Source organism: Drosophila subpulchrella, chromosome 3R, assembly GCF_014743375.2.
Source record: "Drosophila subpulchrella strain 33 F10 #4 breed RU33 chromosome 3R, RU_Dsub_v1.1 Primary Assembly, whole genome shotgun sequence".
In the NCBI taxonomy this organism is placed as follows: Eukaryota; Metazoa; Arthropoda; class Insecta; order Diptera; family Drosophilidae; genus Drosophila; species Drosophila subpulchrella.
The window spans coordinates 5,491,632-5,519,548 of NC_050609.1; the positions used below are offsets into that span (position 1 = coordinate 5,491,632).

General features: G+C 39.5%; 2 protein-coding genes across 2 annotated transcripts; both read right to left on the reverse strand.

Annotated features, from left to right (window-relative positions):
- Positions 1-24,370, reverse strand: LOC119548360 (tubulin beta chain). The gene is made up of 7 exons (XM_037855578.1): positions 24,089-24,370; positions 9,007-9,241; positions 7,186-7,415; positions 3,086-3,253; positions 2,118-2,382; positions 270-592; positions 1-203 (listed from the first exon to the last, which is right to left on the reverse strand). Exons 1-7 carry the CDS (start codon positions 24,143-24,145, stop codon positions 108-110), a joined length of 1,374 nt encoding a protein of 457 aa, XP_037711506.1. The 5' UTR covers positions 24,146-24,370; the 3' UTR covers positions 1-107.
- A 1,656-nt stretch (positions 24,371-26,026) lies between these two features.
- LOC119552355 (seminase) lies at positions 26,027-26,821 on the reverse strand. The gene has a single exon (XM_037862072.1). It carries the CDS (start codon positions 26,819-26,821, stop codon positions 26,027-26,029), a length of 795 nt encoding a protein of 264 aa, XP_037718000.1.
- Positions 26,822-27,917: the final 1,096 nt, after the last annotated feature.

Genomic DNA, 27,917 nt, shown 5'->3' on the forward strand with positions numbered 1-27,917 from the left:
TTTTTTTTTACTATATTTACTAAATATTTATTTGAAGCCTTTTGTGGCCAAATAATTTACAAAATAGTATACAGAAAACAGCTACACTTGTGTTATTTTCTAGGTCCTTACTCGGCATTGCCGTTCTGCAGGACCTCCGACTCGTAACCTTCTTGCTCGGCCTGCTCGTCGTCGAACTCGACTTCGTCGTCGGCAGTAGCCTCCTAAAGAAACGAAAAACGTTTAAATTAAGATTGGATCATTTTTAAATAAGCATAGTAAAGACTCACCTGATACTGCTGGTACTCGGATATCAGATCGTTCATGTTGCTCTCGGCCTCGGTGAACTCCATCTCGTCCATGCCCTCGCCGGTGTACCAATGCAGGAAGGCCTTGCGCCGGAACATGGCGGTGAACTGCTCGGAGATGCGCTTGAAGATCTCCTGGATGGCCGTCGAATTGCCAATGAAGGTGGCGGACATCTTGAGGCCTCTGGGCGGGATATCGCAGACGGCCACCTTGACGTTGTTCGGAATCCACTCGACGAAGTAGCTGCTGTTCTTGCTCTGCACATTCAGCATCTGCGTGTCCACCTCCTTCATGGACATGGGTCCTGTTAATTATTGAGTAGGAACGTTATAAAAAAGTGCCGGAAACTTCCTGTGAGCATTTACATCAAAAGCCAAGTTCGCTTTGATGCGTCGGCGGAATCCCCAAATCCCTGAATATGAAATACTAAACACGGATTCTAAGTCCTGGCCCGTGCACCTTGCCACCTGGGCTGGGATCTCTCGGAGATGGGAATGGCAATGGGAAACGGGAAACAGAAACAGTCCCAGGAGGTAACTAAAAAAGTTGTTTAAATTCCTCCTAGCTGGCATTTTTTCCCGCACATTTTTGTGATTAATTATTTTGCAAGTATTTCTGGCAGTCAGTCGGAGACGAAAACGAATCCTGAGATGGGAATGGGTGGAGGAGTGCAGCCCAAGTCACGTTCGGCATGATTAGTTAAGCCGGGGGGCCGTGTCAGGCGGCGGTCGCAATTCCCCAATGGATCTTGAAAGTAAATTTCTAATTACGCGCGTTTTGCGAGTCATCAGTCAAAAGCAAGGGCAAATGCGGCGCACACAAGGAATAGCAAATGAAATATTATGCGGCATACTTTTGGGCGCCGCATCGCAGTTTATTAATTTAAAAATTAGCGCGAAAAAATGCCAGCAACCTTTTCTTGCAGGGGTGGGATGGCTAACAAATTTACGCTACGTGCGCGCTGACGGATTGCAGCCTTTTTAGCCGCCAGTCAGCGGGCATTAATCATTTTTAGTGGTGCCCATAAGTAGTAGGCCCAGGGCTCGACTTTGGCTAATAAAATCGTCGCCAAAGCCAAGCCCCCAGGAGGCCAAGGTGTTAGCCAGGGGCGGATAGGGTAAATATTTTCAAGGAATGTCTAAATGGGGTTCTCTTCATAGAAAATGTTGTTTCTAGAGTCTTGAAATCCTCTATAAAGCTGTCTAAAAGAATGCTACGATATATTTTATACCATTACACCTGTAAATAATTTTATTATATGACATTCTGCTTTTTCATCATGGAAATGCACCACAAAAAACATATTTATTTCGAAAAATAGTTCTGTTGTAGAAAACTATAGAATTTAAAATCACCTGTGTTCAAAGGTTTTTTTTTCAACATACTTTAGACATTTTTATGATGCCACAAAACAAATTTTAGTTCATAAAAATTAATTTATCATCGAGGGTTTTTTAAATAAGCAATGCCTACTGTTTGCCACCTTAAGTATTTTTTTAACAGATTTTTTTATAAAATTTGTATAAAAAAAATAAACCCTATATATACTTCTGTCAAAATCCATCCCCTTTGTTCCGCCCCTGGTTTAGCACTACGTGCCTGTGGCTCCGGAAAATCGGCGGACAGGTGTGCCACCGGCTGCCCATGACAAAGTGACAAAGTTGGCCCGGATAAGCCGGTGCGGGGGCTCCTGAATAAATGAGCGGATAGATGAATGAATTCCCTGTGTTTTTTGGCTACGCGTGGAAGTGTTTAGGGCTTGTTGTTAAAACACTATTTTTCTTTTTCCACCCCCAGGGCTTTCATTTGGCACGGGGTTCCGAACTTACCCCGGAAGATGCAGGCCACCGTGAGGTAGCGTCCGTGCCGGGGATCGCAGGCGGTCATCATGTTCTTGGCGTCGAACATTTGCTGGGTCAGTTCCGCAACCGTGAGGGCGCGGTATTGCTGGGATCCCTTGGCGGTCAGAGGAGCGAATCCGGGCATGAAGAAGTGGAGACGCGGGAAGGGCACCATGTTCACCGCCAGCTTGCGAAGATCAGCATTCAGCTGGCCAGGGAAACGCAGGCAGGTGGTCACTCCGGACATTGTGACCTGGTTGGGAGAGTTAAAAACATGTTAGACTCAAAAATATATAATGGGTGTGGCATTTGGTAACTTAGAAACTCGCCTCTCAAATAAACAATAAATTAGGAAATTGTTTTTTAAAATGTTAGGTATTAAAATGTAGTATGTAATTATGTTTGGTTAAAAAAAAATCTTTAAAAAAAATTTTAAGTCACTTTGAAGTTTAGCAAATGTCTTTAAAATATAAATTCAAATCAATTAGGAAAATTTTTACATTCAATCCAATGTAGGTATAGAGTTTATTACATTTTCATTATAGAAAAATAAGGGCGAGTTCCTAGTTTTCGAGTTAAGGTTTAAGTGTTCAAGATGAGGTGGGTTATTTTTCCTGGAATTTTTTCTGTTGTGCTCTCTTGGACTTCGTTATCTTCGCCGTGGGTCAAATTCTAGGCTACTTACGGACACCAGGTGGTTGAGATCCTCGTAGGTGGGGGAGCAGAGGCGCAGGCTCTGATAGCAGATGTCATACAAAGCCTCGTTGTCGATGCAGAACGTCTCATCGGTGTCCACAATAAGTTGGTGCAGCGACAACGTGGCGTTATATGGCTCCACCACCACCTCGGACACCTTCTCCCGGATAAATTCCAATTCGACGAGGAGGATGATGAGGAGGAGGAGGGAATGGGACAAACAGAGGATGCATTAGATGGATTGACTAGGGGGTACTCACGGAAACCAGATGGTTAAGATCGCCGTAGGTGGGCGACGATAGCTTCAGCGTGCGGAAGCAGATGTCGTAGAGAGCCTCGTTGTCAATGCAGAAGGTCTCGTCGGTGTTCTCCACCAGCTGGTGGATGGACAGCGTGGCGTTGTACGGTTCCACGACGGTATCGGAAACCTGGACACACAAGATGGGAGTAGCAGCGCAACATGCAGGAGGAGGAGCAGACACAAGTTCGTTAATTAGCATTGCTATCAGCTATTAGCGGATGGCTCACAGAGGAGCCAGGTTTAATATGGTGGTTAAATGAAATCTTTAAATGAATGAGTAAGGCATTGCAAAAGCTTTCAAGCTTCAAAAGCCCCTCAGAAAATGCTTAAAGTATTCTACAATTGACCCTTCCTTTTTTCTTTTACTTATCTAACATTTTAATTGGAGTATTATTTATTCCTTAGAAAAATGTATAAACTGTGATGTATAAGGAACTATTTAATGTCTCTTTAAATCATTATGGGTCATATTTTGCACGCTGTATTTTATATATTATATTTATTTAATTAAATAAATCGTTATATACTACTTAAGGCAATCCATTGCGTTAAAGTGCAGTGTTCTTTTGTGAATTGTAATTTAAGAAAAAACTTGATTACTACTAATGTTATATGAATGTTTTTAGTTAAGTCCCACACTTTTTAAAACCAACGGCATTTAAAGACTTTCATTTAATAACTCGATTCAATCCAACCTGAAGCCTTTTCCTCTGCCGTTCATATTTGTTCTAGGCCATAATCAACGATTGGCCGCATTCTCCATCTAATTTCCACTTCTTTTGGCCCAATCGCATGGCCGGCTGTTGAAGCATGGACATGAAAAATGCATTCTGCCAACAGGATGCAATTCGAATGCAGTGCTAACTGAATAGCAGACCCTATTAATACAGCCAGTTGTTTGTGGCTGCAACCTGCAGTTGCTAATGCCATTTTGAGCCTGGAGCGGCACTCAGGCCGAGAGTTGTTGCATAAATGCAGTTGCATGTTGCACAAACATCTGGGTGCCAAGCAATACCAGCTATACCTATACCTATGCCCCATTCACATTCGCATTCATACATGCCTGGTGTGTGTTTCGAATGCTGCAAATTGAAAATTATGTATAATCTTTGGCTTGCCCTCTATATTTGCGCAGCCAAGATGCATTGCTCGTCGGTTGTTGAGTGTTTTAGGGGTATGGGATGGTTTCATTGGGGGTACGAGGACTGTTAGGCTTGCGACAAACTTCACTCCAGCTCCGGTCTGCCGTATGCGAAGTGTGTGCACATAAATTGTGGCAATTATTTAATGGCCACAGCCCTAGAGCGATAACGTGCTCTCCCACGCACACACTTTAAGTCCCTCGCACGAGGGAAAATTTTCAAAAACAAATATTAGCCCTACAAAAAAAGTAGTTAAAATTGGTGTTTAAAAAAAATATCTCTTTTACTTTTTTTTAAATAATACTAACTTTACTAACTTAATTCGCTTTTAACCGTTTCGGCATTGAATTTAATGGTCAAAAAATGTATATATAAAGATTTTCTTGAAAAGTTGTTGGTTCATTACTATAGTTCAAACAGCGATTCGAAAATTATTTTTAAAAACTTTTTCAAATTGAGTTTGTAACGCAAATTACTTAAGATTTAACATCATTTAAGAAAGTGACAAAAAGTATGCAACTACGTATTTTAATACAGAATCACGTTAAATTTATACCGGAAGAGGATATCTGTTTCATTTCATACTTTCAGAAACTTTTTAAAGATATTTCAAAGCCCTAAACATTTCTGTGGCACCTGCTAATTATTTTTCTCATGTTTTTAATAAAAAGCTTTCTTTTTTTCAGTGTACACCCCCTCACTCAAAGCACATAAACACACCTTTGCCTGTTTAGGTGGTACATGCAGTTAATACTAATGAGTTATGCTCGGGCATATGCATTTTGCATTTTGTATTTGGTATTTGTTGCCAGCCCCTCACTATTTGCACATCGCCAGGACACAATATTTGTCTGCCCCGGTGTTTGTGTGTGATTCTGAATCTGGAGGATTTACGAGCATGCATTTTGATATCACTGCTTTGTCCGAAAGAGGCAGGTGCAAATCTGAGATGCTCTATGACAACCGTCCGGCATCCTTCAGTTCCAGTTTGTGAATCGATGCGACCGCCGTTAATTAATGAACGTAATTAAATACTTTAATCAAAGGCTAAAATATTGAACCATTTAAACAACGAAGATACGGTTTTTGCGCTGTGACATTCGCCTGATTATTCTGCATGAATGCGCTGCATTTGCATAAATGACGCTTATCAAAGCGACAAAGGCTTTACATTGCCCCGATGAGATGGGTATGAAAAACTATTAAATTATATATATGCGCACATATTAAAACCGCTATAACGTGACAGGCATGTGTCAGGCCAGGCCGCAATAAAATGACCGCCGAAGCCAAAACATTGCGGTAAGCCAAGCAAACCCAGCACGGCGCATAAATAACAGCCAGTCGAAAAGGGGGCTTTACCGGGATCGGGGGATATACTCTCATATATTCCGGCATTTAAAGTTAAACCCCATTCAGAGGTCGGAGGATTGGGGGGATCGGACTGGTTCAATAGTTGACCATTGGCGTGACGGTAATAAATTCAACGCCCTACGAGTGTGTGCCCTCTGGGCTTCACCAAAAATTCCATAAAATTTATTGTGTACTCAGATATGCCAATAAGAACATTGTCAAATGTTAATTTCACGCCTCATGGACTTTGCCTCTTCTCCGGAGTCTTAAAACTTACAATTGCCAAGGATGTAATCTCAAATTATAAATCCTAATCGGTTTGATTGTATTGTGCGTAAGTTCAACAAATTTGGAAAATTTAAGCTGCTACTTGCATCTGAATTTTAAATTCCTTACAGTTCATTGGGTAAAATATATACAGGTATTAGGGAAGGTCTCTCTGTCTCTCAACCATTATAAGGACTACCTAACACCATGGTACTTTACTTGCATATTTTGTATTTTAAATATTAAACAACTGAATTAACTAACTGAAATATTTAAAATAATTGAATTTAAAAGCACTAGCGTTATTTACATTTTACCTAATTTGGCTCTTTAATATATGGTTAATTAAATGTAAGTGAACTAAATTTCTTGTAATATTTTCTTTTAACCAAAATATTTTGTAAAATTAAATTTTTTTGCGAAATGGAAAAACTATGCAAAATGTTGTAATTGTTTGTCTGGCCAGGACACCTCCTGCCAATGGCAATTAATTCTGCACTGAATAAATTTAATTAAACGTCAAAATGTAATTAAATGCGAATAATGCAAATGAAGGCGTATCACGTGCCGCTCGCACACACACGCTCCACATATATCTATTAATATTTCTACATCTATTATATATAATACATTTCTGAATGCACGTGTAAATATATGCAACTGGGTTAATTAAGCGGCAATTGAGGCGTGTCAAAAAAGGCTGCGGGCCGATCTACCTGCCATATATAAATATGAAAAAATACTGACACCAAGGAGCTCAATCTTGCGATTTGGAGCCACTAAATTGCATTAAAATTGCATTGCCAATTAGGCTTTGTCCGCTGGTCGTTGGCGGTGAGCTAATATCGCCTGCAAATTAATTAGAATTATTCGGACAAAGCTGGCCCAGCCGGCGCACAAAGCCGCCAATTGAATTTAGCGTATGAATTGCATAAATAAAACAACATTTGTGGCATACTTTCGGCGGACGAAAAATAAACGGGAGCGCCTCTCTGCGGCTTTCGCCTGTTAATTTGGCCAAAACGCGTGCAGGTGTAAAGCGCTTTTGGGTCGGCTTAGGACCGTCACCATGGCCTGTTCGGGGTCCTCCTAAAAAGGAGGCGGTGGTGGCTCACGGTCGATGTCAACCACCGTTCAGCAGAGGACACACACGTCCTGATTTGCTCCACCCATTGTGCGTGGCAGTAAGCTGATTTGTGCTAAGCGGATTGCATTCGTCATGACCACAATGATAATGATCTGCATTGGCTGGTCGGGCAGGTTGAAAAGGTGGACAAGGACAGGCTCTTTCTCTTACCTTGGGTGAGGGCACCACGGAGAAGGAGTTCATGATGCGATCGGGGTACTCCTCGCGAATCTTCGAGATGAGCAGGGTGCCCAGGCCGGAGCCAGTGCCTCCGCCCAGCGAGTGGGCCAGCTGGAATCCCTGCAGGCAGTCGCAGCCCTCGGACTCCTTGCGCAGGACCTCCAGCACGGAGTCGATCAGCTCGGCGCCCTCTGTGTAGTGGCCCTTGGCCCAGTTGTTGCCTGCGAAAGTAGAAATAAGTATTGTGACTTAGGTACAAAATAAACTCGATAGTGCCACTAAAACTTGTAAGATTTATATCTTCACTTAAACAGGTGTCTAAAAGTGGGCAGTAAAAACCTTACTTATTTCGGAATGAATCCGTCGGAGTTCAGGATTCACAATATATTGTTGCCAACTTTTGGGCTTATTGGGTATATATAAAAATATATACATATAAATATTTATGTGACCATCAAACATAAAAAAATCTCAAAAACTGCTTAACGATTTATTACAACTTTAAAAATATTTATATAAATCGATTAGTAATAATCGTAACATAATTCCGTTTGTTTTAAATTAAGATATATTTTTTTGGTTTCTATGTCTAATAGGCACTTAATTCAAATTCAAATGAGCTAACATAAAACACAACACAGTCTATAAATGATATAAAAATCTTGATCAATTTTATAAGTTCGTTTTCTGGTTTCTTAAAAGCCAACCGAATTTATTGAGTAACTAATTGTTAATTAATTGAGTATTTATTTAAAGTAAGGAGCTGTTTTAAATTGATGGCATTTAACTGCTATCGTTCTTGTTTGAAGCTAATCAAAGTTCGGGCGATTGTGGGTCATTACATCAGCCGCAGAGGCAACAGCAACATCAACATTAACAGCGGTTGACGTGTACAAAATTAATTTTCGTCGTCATCCGCAGGCCATTTTATAATTGCAATCATCATTTCCATCATCCTCATGGGCGGCTGAGGAGGATGTGGGGGTTCGGCAGGTCCTGACACCATGGATATATCGCACCGGCGGCTGTTAGCTGATAAGCTGGCCTGTGATAACAATACCGACCACGCTGCTGGCTGCCCACCTCCTCAATTGGCTGGCACTTATCAAAGCAAGGATAAGGCCGCCCTTTGTGCCTCCTCTTGTCACGGATGTTGCTCCCGTTGCCCCCGTTTTCGTTGTTGCCACAAGGCCGCTCAGCTGCAATAACTGTTCGCCGTGGTAAGGCACAATTCCCATCGATGTATCGATGGTCCATGGTCCAGGGCTTTGGTCGAAACAAAAGCATCCCAGGAATCAGCAGCAAAACAAAGGCCACGTTCTAGCACTCGAACACAACGTTCACTCATTAACGACTACAACGGAAATGCATTAGGAAAATGCCAAAAAAAATGAGGGGTATTGAGAAGATATACGCCTTTTCGATTCAGAAAATGTTTAAGGCTCGAGCAGCTCTTGAGCATAATTTTTCATATGTTTTTATTTTTTAAGACATTTGCACAATTGAAAATTTACGTTTTTCTTAATACCAATATTAATATGTACATTATTATAAAAAAATCTGTATAATATGCATAATTATTTTTTAAGATAACCATTATAAGTTCTAAATATATTTATATATATTATTCAAAATAATTTTCTATACCCGTTATAATACGAAAATGCTAATGAAGTGAAAGTTATGATAGGATCAAACAATTCAATAAAATAATCAAAAACAGCCAGTAGTTATTTCTGACATGCCACAGATAAGAGACTGTCGAACCAGCTACTATCTGTAGCTATCAGATTAAGGCAAATATCAACTCACCGGCTCCCGATTGCCCGTAGACGAAGTTGTCCGGCCGGAAAAGCTGGCCCATTGGCGACTGGCGCACAGAGTCCATGGTTCCCGGCTCCAGGTCGATGAGTACCGCCCGCGGCACGTACTTGCCGCTGCTGGCCTCGTTGTAGTAGACATCGATCCGCTCGCGCTGCAGATTGGACTCGCCGTGGTAATAGCCATTGGGATCGATGCCGTGCTCATCCGAGATGATTTCCCAGAACTGCAAGTGGAGGAGAACAGAATGCGAAGCGCTACTTTAATGCCGTTTCAATAATGATTTAAGTGCATAATGGAGGCCGGCTGATGTATGCAAATATGCAGCGGTCGCAATGAGCGCATTTGCATATGTATCCCCACCGTTCGCCGTTTCACATGACGTATGCGTGATATTTCATGACAGTGCGCCCGCTTGTATGCAATGAAATTTCGCGAGGCTCTCGCCTCCGTTTTCTTTTTCAGAAATATTATTTTACAATCAATGTGTGGGTGCGCTTGTGAGTATATGTGAGCGTGTGTGTGTTTGTGTTGCATTGCTTTGGCAATCAATGCATATAAATATGAGTGTCCTTTTTACATGGCTCTTGGTTTTATTGCCGCCGCCAACGGAGTCCTCGTATCTGTCGTCGATTTATGCGCGTGCATATGCTGCATGACCCTGCCACGCACCCCTGCCACTGCTGCTGCCTCCCCCCCCCCCCACACACACACACACCCGCAAGCTCTTTACATGCCGTGAGCAATTTCTGTTGCATACTTCCATGGGCGCGCAATTTTTTCCTGCCGTGTTATTTTTTTGTTGTTGTGTAACGAGCGGGAATAATTGAATCCTTTTAGGTATTTTCATACACATATACCTGCGCACAAATTTATGTATATATGTATGCGTGTGTGCCCCTCTCGATAGCGTTTCTCGATTTTATTTACACAAGAATTTCTCCAGCTCGGTTCGTGTTTGTTTTGTTTTTGGTTTGGCTCTTTATTTTTTATTGCACAATACGCTTGGCAAAACATTTCACGTTTGCTGCGCATATGAATTTCAAATTTTTAAAAATGTTTCAATCGCCTCCCCCGGCTCCACAACTCGCCAGGTGAGCGAGTGCGTGGGTAAATGTGGGGGAAATTGCGGGAAAATGGGAGGAAAATGGAAGGAAAATGGGAGGAAAATGGTAGGAAAATGGGGGAAAATGCTAATTGTGAGAAAATCGCAATGTGCGCACTCGGCCTGCCACGGCTCCCATTGATCGAAATGATTTTTAATGGACTTAAAGGCAGCGCTGGCTGCCAAGGGCCATGAATTCACTTTTATATGCGAGTGTTTTTTACGCATTGGCGGCATTACCGAAGGTCACCGGCAGATTGATTACTGAATATGAATTTTAATTAGTTGCACATGGCGGTGAAGATGCGACTTTTCCAGTTGGCGGGGCCCTCACAGCGCTTTAAACTCAAGTGACTGTCGAGGAAATGGCAGCACCGGGAAAAACACGCATCACCGAGATGGCCCATCAATTCGGTAGTATTTATATCTCATCATATCTTATCTGCGACATATCGAAATGGCATATCCAATTGATATATATATTTTTTTGGGCGGTTCAAAACGGGGGAGGCAGTTTTGGTTAAAATAAAAAGAGCGATATATTTTGCATTCCTTGTCTAAAAATCAGTATTTTTTGAGTATTTAAACCAAAATGCTTAAAAAATATAGTAAGATTTTTGTTCCGATTGTCTAGTTAAATTATAACAGAAATCTGATTTTGTAAAAACAATATTAAAAATCATAGTATTATAAAAAATTTTAGTATGGTAACTTATACTTAATATTACTTTGAAATGATTTAAGTGTTTTGTAATTAATGAAAAATTGAGATAACAGTCCGTATGGTATAATTTTTTTCTCTGTCAAGGAAATGTCCTGAATAATGCATGGCACCCGGTGTTTATGTCAAGCGGGGTTGTCAGACATTCCATCGAGCACTTTGAAGCTCACTTTTCCCAGGATTCCCGCACACAGACACACCCACACGCGCCTGCATTTGGGCCATAAATAGTTAAGTGGCTTGCGTAAAGCGTTGAAGTCTTCCCAGGCCAGCGAACAAAGGGAAAGGGCTAGGTGAAAGTTGTAAAAGTTCGAAAAATTTGATAACGGTTGATTGCACACACACAAAGAGCCCGGTCGTCCTTTTCTGTACCAGCCCCAGAGAGCGTATGCTATGGTTTTTTATACTTTTTTATATATTTTGAAGACACCATGCCATGCGATGCTAATCCAAGAGCCGCATAAATGTTTGCGCTGGCAGTGCGATTGTTTGGCAAAAGTTTTACTCCTTCATTGGCTCTTAGACACGCAACAATGATAACAAGTTGCATGGCATGGCCAAAATAGAGACAAGAAAAATCGCTGGCCAGGAAAACTTTCGCACACACAAGGCAAGGATAAGTTTTGGCCCTCACATGCTGGCTTTTGCATACATAACAAACTGGAAATATGACACTCAATTGTACGCATCGGTGGGCACTTTTGGCTTGACAATAACTTTGATTTGCATGCGCAACTCTTTGTCCTGCCTCAGCCCTTAAAATGCCACCCCCTCCAAAATCCCCCATTTATACACCCGCATGGGAGTCCTAGGTCCTTGTTGTCCTCGGCACTTGTTGCCTGTGGGGAAATTCAAATTCCAGCTTTCTAGGAAGCCAATTGCAGATAAGCGCTTTTATTTTCTGACTACTCACGCTCCGTTTGCCGGCCGTTGGCATTGAGTGAGCAGCATAATTTATTTACAAAAACTTTTGCCAGTCGATCTGCCCATCATCTTGTTCCTGACAACCAAAAATACAAAAAGAAATAAAAAGCACCCATGCTTGGCAGTTTTTGAAGTGGGTAAAGTGGTCCGCGACAGGCCATCAGATTCCCATTTGGGGAATCCCCCACCCAAGAGTCACGCCGTGCAAAAAAAAAACAATTACGTTGCCTTCATTTGCTTAAAACTTTTCACTGGCTGCGGTCAAACTGCTTAATTACAAAATTGCGTCCAGAGAGAAAACCTGGCGAAAGGCACTTGGCCACAAAAAAGCACCAATGATCAAATTAAAAGTAAACAAAAGAGCTGCGTGCGTTGACCAAAGCGGCGCCATTTTGCGGCGCCCGCTTTTTGTGGGTCCCAAACTCCTTGGTCTTACTTGAAAGAAATCCAAAATTAAAATTCCCAGAGCGTTTGCACAAAAACCGAAACAAAAGTCAAGTGGCAAAGTCGCGATCCACAGGAAGAATGGAAAAAAACGCGCATAAATTAATTTTGACCAGCTCTTACAGAGAGGAGAAAAGGTCCTTAAACTGTTGTTCCCTACTCTTAATCAAGAATACTTTTCTATTAAAAAACATGCTAAAGATATTTGTTTTATTTGAATTGAAGACTTTTTATTAAATGTTTCTCAAGAAGTTTTTTTTATAATTTTAAAGTATAATATTATAATAAAAGTAAAGTCATTTTTGTACACTGATTTCGGTCTACAAAAAAAATTAAATTAATACAATTAAATTTATATCCTTTTAGAATTTAAGACATGTAATTCTTTATTTAAGAAATCTTTATAAATAAGCAGTCAAAATCAGAAAGGTGAGTATAAGCCTTTCATCTCTGTGTACTTCAGCCCCAGTTCCATCCTCCTTAACCGTCGGCTATAAAAGGACATTTTAGCTTGCTTTAGACAAGGATGCGAGTGGCGCAAAGCGACGGAAGTGCATGACGCACCGGAAGTGAACGAATGGTGGGCTGGGGGCGGATTGGGGGGCGTGGCTGGGGGTGGTAGAATGCTCGGCAGCTGCGTTTGCATACTAAATTTGATGCCGTAGCTCGCGGCTCACATAAATAATAAACAATTGCAGTAATAAATATTAAATGATGGCCAAGTTTGTCTCAAGGCGCTGAGCTTGACATGCGAAATGATTGCGCCGGATTTCGCTTCGCTATTTATTCATATTCATGGAAATGGCACTATCTAATTTGATTGTATGCTTAAATTTAGATCCTTGCCTTTGGCAAGCATACGTTAATGGTTCGCATTTTTTCCGGCACTACATTTTAATTAGGTTGTCAGCAGGCCAACGAAAAATTAAAAAAATAATTCATTGGTCTAAAATAATAAATGTAAAATTGTTGTCCGATACTGTGCCGTTTTTATTAAAATTCAATTAAAATAAATAATTAATTAAATATCTATACTTTCCAATGTGCCCGCATAAAATGCCAGAAGATAAACAAAAAAATTGCATTTCTAATTAACATTCGTGCGTGAAAATCATTAAAAATCCAACCGCATACGCATTAACCCGTATGCCCTACTCCTCGGGCGATTTCTTTAACCCACCGACGACCACCGCTGAGAGCGGAACAAACTGCAAATGCAATTCAATTTTCGGCCACTGGCATTAAACTAATTATAAAATAATAAACAGGATTTCAGCGCATTTCGATCATTTGCCAATTTACAAATGTGCGACAAATCCGCGCGATTTGCGGGCAAACGCTTAAAATGCAAAGCGTACGGCCAAGTTAATTTATTTTAATTTCGGAAAAATCTATTTAAATATTCGGCGGGCAGGGGATTGCATTTGGCATCCATTAGAGTAATGAGCTTTGGCCGGGGCATGTGTGGATTGGATGCGGGGACATTGGCGGTAAATAACCCTTGCAATAAAACCGAAAATGCCAAAACACTCTGGAAACTTAACGGCCGCCCATCGACGGATGACACTTTGCAGCCTGCGGCCATAAACCATTCAATTCGCAGCGAGAACAAGAACAAAAAGTATAAATCTACCATGTGTATATGGTATGGTATATGGTATATATCCTCAGCTGGTAACTGGTAACTGGATCCTGCCAATTGGCAGCTGAGCTCCATCCGTCTCCGACTGCTCAAAAATGCAATTTATGTGTGTGCACAAGGCAAAATAACGAATTGTACCCCAAACTACGCTTAATGCTCCGCCGAATGGAGAAGCAAATATAAGGATGTTTTGTAATAACACTAAAAGGATCTTATCGACAGTTGACAGCTATGTTACACTCGCATGTTGTCTTTATGGGCCGATGTCGTTTAGGGCCATAAAACGTTTGCACCATGAAAAAATGAGATAGTTTCCTAGAAACTTTTAAGAACTATAATTTTGATACAATGTTATAACTTTTTAAAATCTTAAAATATACTTCACAAGTAGAAATTTATTTTCTTGAAAATAAAACAAGTGATTTAATTTACAAAATTAGCAATCTTTCTTATTAGATTAAAGTTAAAGTAAGATTAAGTTTGTAGTATAGGAAAATGTTTGACAACCGAAAACTTTTTAAAACGGCTAACTCCAGAAAGTAAACCTAGTTTTCTTTAACCAACTATTTCCTTAAGTCAGAGAAACCTGGCCAAAATTCAGAAAACCATTATTTCGAGTGTGGATATAGCCTGCTTTTCGGAGCAGAGTCCTGCGAAACTGAGCGGCATAATTAGACTCACGTAGCCATTGCGAATGAAGCAATTGGCGATGCAGCTGCAATTTATTGCCCGGCATGCCCATACACTCATATAAAGCAGCCTCAATTTGGACGGCACGTGTGAGTTTCGAGGCGAGTTGGGTTCGCCAGAAAAATGCAATTTTTCCCTCTGTAAATTACCCTTTGTACACACGCATGGTGGCTGAATTTGCAATTGCATTTATCGTCAAGTGCATCAATTTAAATGTGGCCACTAATTGTCATTATCAGTGCGTTGCGTTGCATTCGCAGCGCAGTATTTTCCCATTTCTTTTTTGTTTTTTTTTTTTGGGATCTGCACTCCGTTGTTTATGTGGTGTTTTAATTTTTATATTTTTATAATTGCCTCTGGCATTAAAGTGCCAAATTGCTGGGTGAAATTCAAGATACAATGGCTTACTCCATGGTACTAATTTAATCAACGAGGGCGGCAGGTTCAAGGAATTGCCAAAGACTCTTGTCTGGCAAGGATATGCAAATATTTGTTCATTAGTATTGGTCATTCGGCTTTCGGCTTATTGTGTGGTGCCGCCTGTGTGCATGAACACACACACACACACACAAGGACATCGTTGACGCAGTCTAAGTGCAACATCAAATAGCTTATAATTAAAATTTCCATAACTCATACGCACCGTTGGCGGCGAAAAGCATGGGTGGAATTGAATAAATGCAATGGCTGCTTTGAGCTCAAATAATTGAGTTCCAGTATGGTTTCCAATAACTAATATAAGAAATAGGATGCGTAATTGCTAATAGTTGACTTTTGGTGAACGATTTAATTACTGTTAAATGAATGAAACTAGAGAAGAGAAGTAAGGCAAGAAGCCAGCTTTTAAAAAAAATTGTAAAATAATCATATCATATTGTTAAGAAAATCAATTGTGTACTTAAATTTAATTTTAAATTTGAATTTAATAATTTTTAATTTGGCATCGGAATGCATTTTTAAAATCCATCGATCCCTATAAAATTGCTTAGACTAAATACAAGATGTAAGGATTTTTCTAAAGTATTAAATATTTTTTCTATTAAAGGAATTTATAAATTCTTATTACACTCCTTATATCTCAGACCTATCCAACTTATTTAACCTCCCTCTTTGTTGGTAAATATCCAAGGAATTGCTTTCGAGGGTTAACCCTCTGATGGCATCTGTCGTCTTGTGTGATTCCAATGACAACCGTTCCTCCATTTTTCCTTCCTGTAGGTATCAAAGTACGATGTACATATGCGACGGATATAAACGTTTGACTGTGTGTGTCAACGGTGCGTATGGCTTCATTTAACCTCATACACACACACACGCACAGCCCAATGTGGCTACCAAACAATTTCAATTGAGATTTCAATAATTGTCGATTTAGATATGTAAATATTTATTGTATATTTCGTTGGTCGAACTGCTATTGACTTAACTAATGTGCACGGTGTGTCTGGGTGTGTCGGTGTGTGGTGGCTGTATGTTGGTGTGTGTCTCTGTGCCTCTGTCTGCGTGAGTGACGTGGTGTGCGTGGCCACCATGGTCTCTTCTTGCTTGCTGCTCCGTGGTCAAAATGAGGCAAACATGGCCCAAATCAGATTTGATTTGTGCCCAGGTGTCGATATGGAAAAGATAATGATCATCTATAAGAAGTGTTCCGGCTTTCTATTTCTTTAGAAATTGAACCGCAGAATTTTGGATTATAGGATTTGTTTATACATAAAATCCAGTTATTACCATGGTAATCCCTGAATTCGGGATTAATTTAGGGATCGGAAATTTTCACTAGAGTCCCTTGGATTTTAAAGAAAATTATAAGGACTATAAAATCCTCCCAAAAGGTGATGTTCTCGACTGCTCGGCAATGTCAAGTTTTCCGACCCCGTAGGCCGAAGGGTTGCAATAATATTTGCTAATGGCCACAGTTTGTGGAGCAGTCTCCGGCGTATGTTTTACGGTCCTGCCCTCATATCGTGCATATAAACGACTGCCACTTGCACTCCATCATTCCGTATGCACATACAAACACACACACCCGAATTTAGGCTGCTTGCCTGGGGCAAAGAGGGTAATAATAATAATATTTATATGGTAAGCGATATGAAGTTCATGGCTTGAAGAACACTTTGGCAAAAGCTAAATAAATAAACAGTGTCAGGCAGAAAACATTTTCTGCTGATGCTCTATAGGTGTGAGCGCATGTGGTGTTAAACGGCAAGTGGATGGCCTAACCACCTGAACTGCTGCTGAACCAACTGAGCCACCAAAGAAATTAAGACCTGGTTGGAGAAAAGCAGTAACAGAATAAGCACAGAAAATCCCAAAAATCTCGAACCAAATACGACACGTTAATCCTCAAAAAAGAAGAGCCCCAAAATTCCATTTTTCTGTGGCTATATGTACCTGTCACAAATATGTGCCAGAAATATGTATGTACTGTGCTATTTTTTCACAAGCCAACATTATTTTTTACGATCTGCTCTATTTGAGGTCTGGCTTTATTAAGTGCTGGACAAATGAATCGCTGTTGGTTATTAATGACTATAATACCATTACCTATTTTTTTCTTCTCAAGTGAGCCGCTTCACTATCCAAATAATTCATGTTTTTTATTATGATTGCGAAATGCAGTGGAATCAATAAAAAGAACAGATAAAGAACTGAGCAAACTTTCGCTCTATTAATCAATTTCGATCTACTTCTATCTCTGTCCTGCAGGACAACGAGTGCGTTTGCTGATAAAACTTGGTCATTTTGTGGGAATATCCTATAACGATTTTTATGATTCCACAATGAAATTAATTTTTATTACCACCAAGCGTGAATTTCCCTTTGACCATTTGATCGGCCAATGCAAAGTTTTTACGCCCAGCTCACAGTTTCCAGTTCCCAACGCAGTGTTTTATTTTTCATTTTAATTGCCATTTTGGATGCGGAATGACTGGTAATATATGTACGAACATAAAAAATCCAATTAATACTGTTTGTCAAATAAGCCCGAAATGAAATACAATATAAGGCAAATGCAAATACGCAGCAAATTGAAAAACTTGTGTGTAAAATGCGGAAATATTTTGGACCACCGAGCGAGCTTGAAGTCTGGGTTGGATTCGCTAAAACTAATACAGTCCAGAAAATCGCACTTAATTGGATTGCCGCGAAATTGGTGCAAAAACCCAGGCATATTGGTCCGGCCATTGGAAACTAAAAATAATTGCAGCACTCGGAGCTCTCAAAATATTTTGATTAATTTCGTTGCGCTAACTTGACAGACCACAAATTTAAATTATGCTTTGATATGTGTGCGCATATCTGCACAATTTGGCAAATGTGTTGATCTAGCCATCATTATGGCCGAAAACCGAAACCAGATTGTTGATTCAGATTCGCCTCCCCCCCCAACATTTTGGCCAAGTTATTCGTTCGATTGTGGTTTTGTTCGACTGAAATATCGAATTTCTTTTCGCGGGAAAAAACATGTTTTCCCCTTCAACCTGGCATAAATTATAAAACCGATGTTAATCTTTCAAGGACATCCAGCCGGACATATGTTTGTCCAAACAAATGCAAACAAACGCTAGTCGAGCGTGGATTTAGCAGGAACACATAAATGATAAATATTTTGACCACATTGGTTTTTAATGAGGTTTCGCGCATTCGCTTTCGTTATTTTTCGGGATTATTGAATATCCTTATTGGGGTATAATTGGTATGGAAAGTGATTAGGTCGTGCTGTGAGTTTTGTTTAAAAATAATTGTAGTTAAGGTACAGTTTTGACAACCAGTTTTCAGGACTCATTGACCTGAAATAATATGTATTTTAGTAACCTTAAGTAACAAATTATATCTTCATCCTAAAATTCTACTGGGATTAATAATTTAAAAAACCTTAAGTAATTCCTATTTTATTTATTTGGTCCACATCCTGACAGAGCATCCTGCCTTCCAAATGATCCTTTCCTCTTTGTTTATTTAGGCAATTCATTTCGTGTATTTGGCCGCACAATTAGTCAACGCAATTTGCGCAAATAAAATAAAACGAGCCAAAACGAATCGAAAAACAGAAACACGTGCAAAGCACCGAGCCAAACCAATCTTGATAATTGTTATTTTTGCGAGTTGTATTTTTGGCTTAATTATGCCTCGCATTGCCATAAATTTGCTGGCATTTTGCGGTTAATATCTGCCGGCCAAATGCATTATCAGCCGGCTTTCTCTGGAAAGCCCAGGGCGTGTGTAAAATTTCTCTGCCCAGCCTCCTTATCGGCAAGACAGCAATTTGTAGCTCGCATAGCTGGCAAATCCAATTGCATAAATAATTCCACTGGTCACTGGGCAGCGAGGAGCAGAGAACTCCGGGCGTTTAAAACGCATTGCCAGCTGCTTTATTGTATTATTAATTTTTTCGTAAATACCAGATTACAACGGGCAAACATATTTCATGGCTATCTGCCGTCGTGCAGAGCTCGTTGGCAGTGTAATGCGCAATAATTACAATTTGCGGCTTGCAATTTCAATAATATAAAATTACCAAAGTAATTGAAAAAACTGCAAAAAAATAACGTACACAAAAAATGTATGTATGAGAGAGTGAGCCAAACAATTGGTCGAATAACAATGGTAATGAAACAACATCTGCCCCAGCTCCCTGGCAATCCAACTCCACTTACCATATGCAATTTGCACTTTTGCCAGAGAACTGGCAGCCTGAATGGCGTTAAGAGCAGCATGAGATATTAATGAGCAAAAGAGCGGAATGCTTTTTAAAAGTGTTAAATAAATAACAAATGGCCATTTGCCTGGACTGCCCACATGGCCAGTTTCCAGTGACCAGTGCCCAGTGTCCGGAGTTCATATATTCCATTGTTTTCCTGGTCAACCTGTCGGCTCAGAGGGAGCAAGCGGCTTACAGGTGCCCACAAAAGGCAGGAGCAGCACTTGCACTTCCATTTCGGTCAAGTTTGGCTGGGTTTTCGAGACCTTCGAGCGGGTAAGATGTCCTTTTTGCTTTAAAAGAGGTATTCAAAAAATTCTCACTAATATCCAAATAAAATGTCACTAAGGGTTTCTAAAAGTATGCAGTGAATTAAAGGCAGTTGTCTTTCTGAATGATTTCATTGTATTTTTAATTTAAGAAGTTGTTGCGTACTTTTAGACAACTGAAATTATATGTAAAAGTGATTTCAGGACCCAAGTGATTTGTGTGTCAGCCCCTATATTTTTCTGGCGATTTATTTACAATTATATGACAGCTTTTATTAAAGAAAATAGAGTTAATCATTTATATTTAAGAAAATAGAATTTTTTATTAAGTTTAGAGTGATATTACAATAGGTAAAAAGGTGATGATGCGATGACAAAATGTAACGAAGGTTTTTTCTTTGCCGCATTTTCTTCGCACGTTTTCCTAATATTTATGCGCAATTTCTTTTTTGTGATTTCTCCTTTTGTTCATCAATTTGCATGCACATGTTCAAAGCAAAGTGTAACGGAGCAAAAATATATACATAAATAAGTAATTTTTATATTCCATCAAGCCAGCAGCTACGAAAATGGTGGGGAAGTGTGTGTGGTATGTGGAAAATATTTATAAAAATTCCCTTTTGTTTATTTATAATCAGTTTGTGCAGCGGAGCGGCGTCTGCGCCCTTCCACCTGCCACGCCCCCATTTTGCCACTACCATTTTCTATTGCATACTGCTAGGCGCAAGGACGCTGGGAGCTAGCAGCTGCAAAAAGGGGTGTGTGTGCGGCTCATTTGGTATGCATAAACGCATTTTTATGTAAATTGAAAAATATTTCGCCAGCGAAAAAATGGGATATTTCCCCCTTTTTGGTCTTTCTTTTCTCCCAGTTCTCTCACCCTTTTCCCCTACGATTCCCTTTGCCTCATGGCTCTTTGCATGTTGAGGTAATTGCTGACCATGCCCCCTTTTGGGGAGATTTCTAAGACCCCTAATGGAAATCGGAACACATATCAAATGCTAATCAACATTCAATCTAATTACTGGAGAAGTCGATGTGGACACGCGATCTCTTGTTTGGCAAATTTGCATGTGATGGTGGATATGAACAGGTGTAGAATTGACTAATATTCACTGTTGAATTGCTTCTTACACTGGAAACATTATTTTAAAACAATGCAGTTAGTTAAATAGAAAATGTATTATATATTTATAGATTGATGTGCAGCCTCCAAATATATTTTTTTTCAACGCCAAAGAAACTTACAATTTGGAAAACCAAATGTCTAACTGAATATATAAAAGGATAAAAACTAGGGCAAAGCTCATCTTCTTTTTTTTTTAATTTTGATTGATTTTCTTAATTAAGATGGTAAAGTGCACATCACTATTTAATCCTTGACAGAGCGAGGAACTGAAATGAAGATGCCAACTAAGTTATCAATAGCTTGTTTTCCCAGCTCTCAACCCTTCAATGTTCAAATATGCAATGGCACATGAAAATTGCATTTGCATAAGAGCAAGGAAAGGAAGGGGGGTGGGGGGCATTACCTATATGACGTGCCATGCCGGGGCCATAATGTAATCCTACCGATTCCCCAGTTACCCAGCCCGATATCGGGTAACCATAAAGAAATTACGGCTGCCAGCGAACGCCATCGATAATTCAATTTTGTGCATTATTTTGGCGCTGCTCGATGATGCCCTGCCATTATGGGCTAAACAAATGTATCCTGGGGCGAAATATGGGCATGGATATGGTTAGGGGTATGCATACTGGCTCAAAGGAGACGTCGTCGTTGCAGCCTGGCTTATTCCAGTCTTTAATTTTATTGTCTGTTGCCTGGCTTTCTCCGTTCTCCGTTCTGCATTCTCCGTGTGCTCCGTCTATAAATTTCATCCGCACTTTCCCCGCCACGATGGCTCAACGCTTTTCCTTCGTCTTTATGCCATGCCGTAAATAGATTTTCCTTGTTATTGTTCACAAAATGATTTAGGGAAAATTAGGTTTATGTAAATAATGAAGAACAAAAAAAGAAATGGAGGCAAACGAACGAACTCTCGCTGCAGGCCAAAATATCCTTGGATAGAAGATGCCTTTGCCTGGCGAATATATGCATGTATATAAATACATGTGTGATCAATTTCGGGTGTTGGCAAAGGAAAGCCGGAAGACGTTTGCCAAGGCATTTTGCAAAATTAAACCGAAGCCAAGAAAATGGCTTCAATGGCCAGTATCCTTTAAAATCGAATTAAGCATAATTCAATGAAAACATTATGTTTGCAAAACATGTCCCCTAAATAAACATACATACGCTGCCGGGATTTCAATTGTTAAGCTCTGTTTTTATAATTACAATCCTTTCTGTTTGCGGCCCATTCATGTGTGAATAAGCTCTGCTTTTAATGTGTAATCAATCTGTTAATTTTTTTTTATTTGCCTATTGGCCTTTATCAGCGGAGCAATTAGTTTTGAAAATTTATTTAAAAATTGCATTCACCATTTACGCTATTGTGCGCACAGTTTCGCCACGTAGGCAGTTTTGCATATTTATTATTTGTTTATTCTGGGCTGCAACAATAATTCATCCCGACAGCCAATTAATCAGAAAAGGACATTCAATTAAGGCACAAAATCAGGCTGTGTAAAAAAGCGTATGAATAGGACAAGCTACAAAATATGTTCGCTATTATTATATTCAAATTTAATGCACCAACAAACCAGTTTTATGCAATCTATAAAGATTCGATAAGCGGCAAATTGCATAAATAATCGTATTTCATTTTTTTAGATACACAAAGCCCCTAACAATATCGGCAAAATATGGATGTAATAATGCTTTGATTCGGGGGCGTAAAGGGCCCCCATAAAATCGGATGGGATTGACAGAGGTTTTATCTCGGAAAAGTGCGTTCTAATTAACTGAAAAGGCAGTGGCGAAATACACGCTAAAGAGTACTTAAAAATATGTGAAATTGTGTTTACATAAACTCAAGTGGAAAAGCATGTAAAAAGGGGGAAAAGAGAAACGTCCAAAGAAAACTGCGCTGGGAAACGCCGGGAAAAAGACAAAATAATAATAATAATACAAAAAAAGAACTGTGTCAAACGTCAACGACTTTTTGTAGCTGGATTTTCATGACGCGGCAAATTGTGCGAGTTAATGTTAATGCGCTGAATTAGCTTAGAATGGGCGTCCCCTCAAAGTTACAGCGCTTTTTTTATTTCAGCTTTTCTAATTGCCCGCAAACATGCTCTCCACCCCATTCCCATTGAAAATACCAGAACGCACTATGTAATTGCTATTTTAGGCGCAACCCATATCAGTTTTTACTTTTCGAGTATTTATGTTTAAAGTTGTGTAAACAAGCTCACTGATTAGAGTCTCCAGATAGTACAAGGCACACACATAAGCCCCGTCGGCTTGTTATTGTCAGCCGTGAGTCAGAGATATCGGTTAAAGATACTAATATTATTTACAAGCCCCTCTGTCGTAATTAGAAATACCCACGAAACCTTCTCTTAATGAGGGACTGGTTCTTTATGACTGTAAGATCAGTCAACTGTATGAGGGCAAACATAATAAAAAGCCCATGAAATGAATGAGTACCCGAAACCAGTTAAGAAACAATGAATGCCACAAAGTCGGAAGCTTCAGAGAAACCTTCGAGCCAGTTTCGAAATACTTTCCACAGAGTACTAAACTATCGTAGCCTACTGAAACTTCCCGGCAAATATACTTGTCTTACGGATTGGGTTTCTTAAAATGCACAGCAAGAAATTAAATGATTTCTTCCAATTTTAGATTTTAAAAAAAATTATCAAAAATAAATAATAAATAATCAATTTAAGACAATACTTTATATAATTTTTGTAATCTTTTGGTACGAATTATTAAAAATATCCAGAATACTATTTTCTTAAGAAATGCATGATATTGAAGATCTTTCGTTTTAAAAAAAAATGCACTTTCTAAAAATATAATATATCTTTTGTAATTTCATAGAAATAAATAAAACTATTTTAAATAGGAACCTTATAAACGTTTCCTCTTTATTTCAGTGTAAATTTACCTGGCCGGCTGATCACAAGCTCTTTACTAAGCGGCGAGCTAATTGTTTACACCTGACCGAGGTGGTTTGGCTAAGGTTTTGCTTGGTTTGCGAGCGGATTTCTGGGTTTAATAGACTACGATATGCTCGGAGTCCAAGGTAATTTAAATGTGATACTTCGAGCTGGCTGATATTCGTATCTTGCGAGCGATAAGATAACTGCGAAGCTCGTCAGGTTTCTTTTATGTTTTGCAGTTTTATAGTTTCCCGAACTAACGGAATAATCATTTCCACCCATCCCCCAGCCGCCCCTCATTTTAATTGCTTCCCACTAAAAACAAAACGAGGAAAACAGAAAGAGAGAGGCGAGAATCGTAGAGAGAGAGCGCCGTGCCCCAAGAACGATTTATAGTCGCCTTCTCTTTTTTTTTCCACTCTGTTTTATAATTAAACATGTGAGGTTAGGATAGCGAAAAAATGCGAGAAAATAGAGCAAAGGTATACGATGCGGGCACCGATGGAATATCAATTATACGCACCTTAGAACCGATCTGATTGCCGCACTGGCCCGCCTGCAGATGCACAATTTCCCTCATTTTGCGACTGATTTAGTAATTTAGTAATCCCCGTCAGCCGAATTTAACTCAATTGAACACAATGACGCACACACGCACTATCAGCTATTATCGGTCCGGTCGCTATATCAATCTGAATCACAATCGGAAACGCACTCGGTTGGATTCGGTGTAACCGGGGAAGAGTTGGAAGAAAGCTTTTCGGAGCAGAACGATCGACGCGCGTTCGCTTTGAGAATCCAACGTGAACTGACTGCCCGGCGAGCGACCCACTGGGGAATTAGTGCTCTATGGCCAAAGGGGGCGGCATTAGTTTCCCCACTTAGAAAAAAATACAGTTTAAATTTCCTAAAATCGTTTTCTTAAAGAAAAAGAATTACCTTCCTATATTTAACAGATTAACTATAAAATCCTATACAATTTTCTGGATTACGTTCTCAACACTCGAGTTCAAAATGTTTACAACTTTTGTTTACAAAACAAATATGCAAGTTTATTTTCAAGTTAGTTAGTTGGTTCTAGTAGTCCCAAAACAGAAATTCTAAAACTTTTATTTATTTCATAAGTTGTAAAAAAAATACAGCTATTATTTTGAACATAGCTGTATATACTTACCACTTGTCATATTTTAGGTTACATATAAAACAGGTTATTTTTATCAAACAGGTTTTTTTTTGATAACAGGAAAAGGTTTGTTTTTTTCAGTTTTCCCAACAAATCTATATTAAGGGGAAAAGTATTATTTTTTAAAAAATTGGTTGCTTGAAAAAAAAAGTTAATGAAAAATGTGTTTAAAATTTAAAAATACAAAAACCATAAAAAATTAAAAAATTTGAGCAGATGAATGGTTTTTCTAAAATCTTATAGAGGAATTATAAATTTTTTTTTTTGGATCATGATCGTTGAGTTAGAGAATGTATTTCTTAGAGTGCAGAGAGCGCGAAGAGCAGAGGTTGGACGTACAATAGTTGAAGTGAAACTGTGTGACACGGCAAGATATTTTCACTGGCAGCGTGTTTTGTGTTGCTTCCCGCTTTTCCCGCATTTTCCCCTTTTCCACTGATTCTTACCGGCGGAGGCGCCAACGTTGCATTTTTCTCTCATCTTACGCTTGGCTGAACGTATGAGAAAACTTGGGAAAAATCAGAGAGAGAGAGAGAGAGAGAGAGAGAAAGAGTGCCGAAGAATGAGGTGATAGCACGTGAGTCTAAGGTGCAAAGAGCGGCCCATTCTACATTCTACAGATGTCTTCTACTACCTGAGCTTGTAGAATTGTAGTGCATCTACAAGACGTGCAATTCAACGAATTTCTCTTTACAAATGTGAAAATATCTTTATCTTTGCAGCATTTACATTTTGATAGAAGAAATTTATTTATTTAGTTGATTCACTTTGCAAATAAAAGTTCAGCAAAACAAATTATTTTTTCCTATATATAGCAACTAGCTCAGTAAATCAATGAATCATACTGTGTACTTCTGAGACTAATCTTAATGATTATTATTAGATTCAATGACTTCAAGAACGAAACGTATATGTATTCATGTAAGTAGGTCAGTTTACAATTAAAATGATGAGCTAATAAAATGTGAGTACAAAATATAACGTATATGGTTATAAATCTAAGTTTGGTTGGAGTTGCACACGTTATAAATGCTTTGGCATATAAGACCATAATAGTAATTCCAATTGAAAGCAATAAAAATGTTTAATTTGGGGGTTGAATGGCAACTCATTTTAAGTATTTCGTGGGTATTAAAAAAAATGTTAATTAACTTAGTTGAAAGGTCAGGTATTTTAAAAAAGAAAATTTTTGAGTTTGTTATTGTTAATTAAAGATCACTTTAACGATTTTTTTCTTTTTATACTTGATTTATTTGCCACAATTGTTTTGCATATAGCTTAAAATCCCATTTCCCGAACAGATTTGATGATGAACTTAGAATAGTAGCGTACACTCATGTAGATGTCGGGCTTAAAACTGTTGCCGCATTTGTAGGTCCACGTGCTTATGCCACAGACTTGCTGGCGGAACAACAATGGTCCGCCGGAGTCGCCCTGGCAGATAGTCTGGCCGTTATAGCCACCGGCACACATGACATTCTTCGGAAGGGAGCGACCCAGTTCTTTCTCGCAAACATGTTTTTCCACAATATTCACCCGCATGGTGCGCAAGGTATTCCGAGATTCACCGTGGGTGTTACCACTGTATCCCCAACCGGCAACGGTAACTATATCGCTGGGATATAAAGGGGATTTGCAGACCTCGGCGTAGCCAATGTACTTGCTTCTCAATTTAAATAGGATCTTCACCACTGCGACATCGCCGATGAAGTCCTCTCTCTCGAAATCCGGAGAAATTCGAATCGCAACGAGCTTGTTTCGTTTGTAATTTTTATTATGGCCACTAAACTCCTTCGTAATTCCACCGACCACGTGGTATCCATCCAGGGTCATTCTATCAAAACAATGGGCTGCCGATAAAAAGTGTAGCTCTGTAAGAAGGGTTCCCGTGCAGATGAGCTTGGTTCTATAGAAGACCTGCACTGCCATTCCACCGAGCGCACCGTTGGCCATCTCCTTGCCACCGTAGATTCTGGGTTGGATCCTGGGCGGTAGTTCCTCATCTACTTCTTCGGTTTTTCCGGCCGAGATTAGCAAAAGCAGGGAAGGAACGAGCGCCCAACTTGGTTGCATGACTTTCAAACAGGGAATGCTTGGCTAACATTCTTAAACAGTTTTCTCCGAATACCTTGAAATTGATTCGTTTCTTGAGAAGCGACTACAGTGGCATTGAAAATTGAACGGCTTTCTTAAAAGTGAATACTATCTTTTTGAAGAACAAAATCTCTAGTCTCATTTTTTTTGTATAAATTCAAGAAAATGATTCCCAACAGAAACTCCTATTTTAATATCATTAGTTATAATTTATTAGTTATATCATTATAACTGCGTTATAAAAATCAAATTTAAAGAAAAATGTATAAAAATCAAACTAAAATAAAACGAATTCCGGCCGGAGTTAAGTTAGGATTGAAGCCGTGGATGTCTTCTGTTTATGAAGAAGTTCCACTGGCCAATGGGATTCAGGCCGTGACAGCGGCGTCGTTGAGTCGATTACGCGAAAAGTTATCTGTGTGAGTGGAAAGTTTAACCCATTTTCCTCTGAGAATTCCCATTGGTCTTTTTGTGGAATCGCGGCACGTTTTGTTGCCAGTACATTTGCGGTTATGTGCTCATTGCAGGCTCACACGCACACTCACACACACATAAATATGTCTGGCTGTGCGTGTGTGTGCGTGCGGCTCTTGCCAAATTGTCGATTTTATTATTTGTGTTTATATGATTTTTCAGCTGTTCTGCATTTTAAAGGCAGCCGGAAAATGGAAAGGAGTGATAAAGATAGAGGGGGGGACTTTTCCGAGTGCCGAGCACAAAATGCGAGGCGCGTCTTCAGCCTCATTTCTTATTATAATGTGAAAAATATCCTTTTACAAATTCAAAACGTTGAAATGTGCGAATTCTTTTGTTGCCGTTTGTAACGGCCGGATAGAGAGATTCTCTATATGTACATGACTATGTGTTCATAGGACCCGCGTGACTGCCAGGATCACGTCCGTTTTGCATGTAGTTTACGAACCGAGATATTCATCAATGGGTATTAAAATATTTGGCGCATCACTGGGTGGCAATTTTCTAACATTTTGGCCTGCAAACTCATCGTTGTCACCCGTTGGAGGAGGCTCTATAAATTGCTTTTTGATTCAATGGCGCTCTGGTATTTGCAGACTCT

What these genes read in the sequence shown, in the direction of transcription:
- LOC119548360 (XM_037855578.1), bottom strand. Translation starts at nt 24,145, where the DNA reads ATGAGGGAAATTGTGCATCTGCAGGCGGGCCAGTGCGGCAATCAGATC. An exon ending in ATCTTAACCATCTGGTTTCC is followed by an intron (nt 2,383 to 3,085) that starts GTGAGTACCCCC and finishes TCTCCCAACCAG; the next exon opens with GTCACAATGTCCGGAGTGAC. An exon ending in GGTGGCCTGCATCTTCCGGG is followed by an intron (nt 593 to 2,117) that starts GTAAGTTCGGAA and finishes AATAATTAACAG; the next exon opens with GACCCATGTCCATGAAGGAG.
- LOC119552355 (XM_037862072.1), bottom strand. Translation starts at nt 26,821, where the DNA reads ATGCAACCAAGTTGGGCGCTCGTTCCTTCCCTGCTTTTGCTAATCTCG.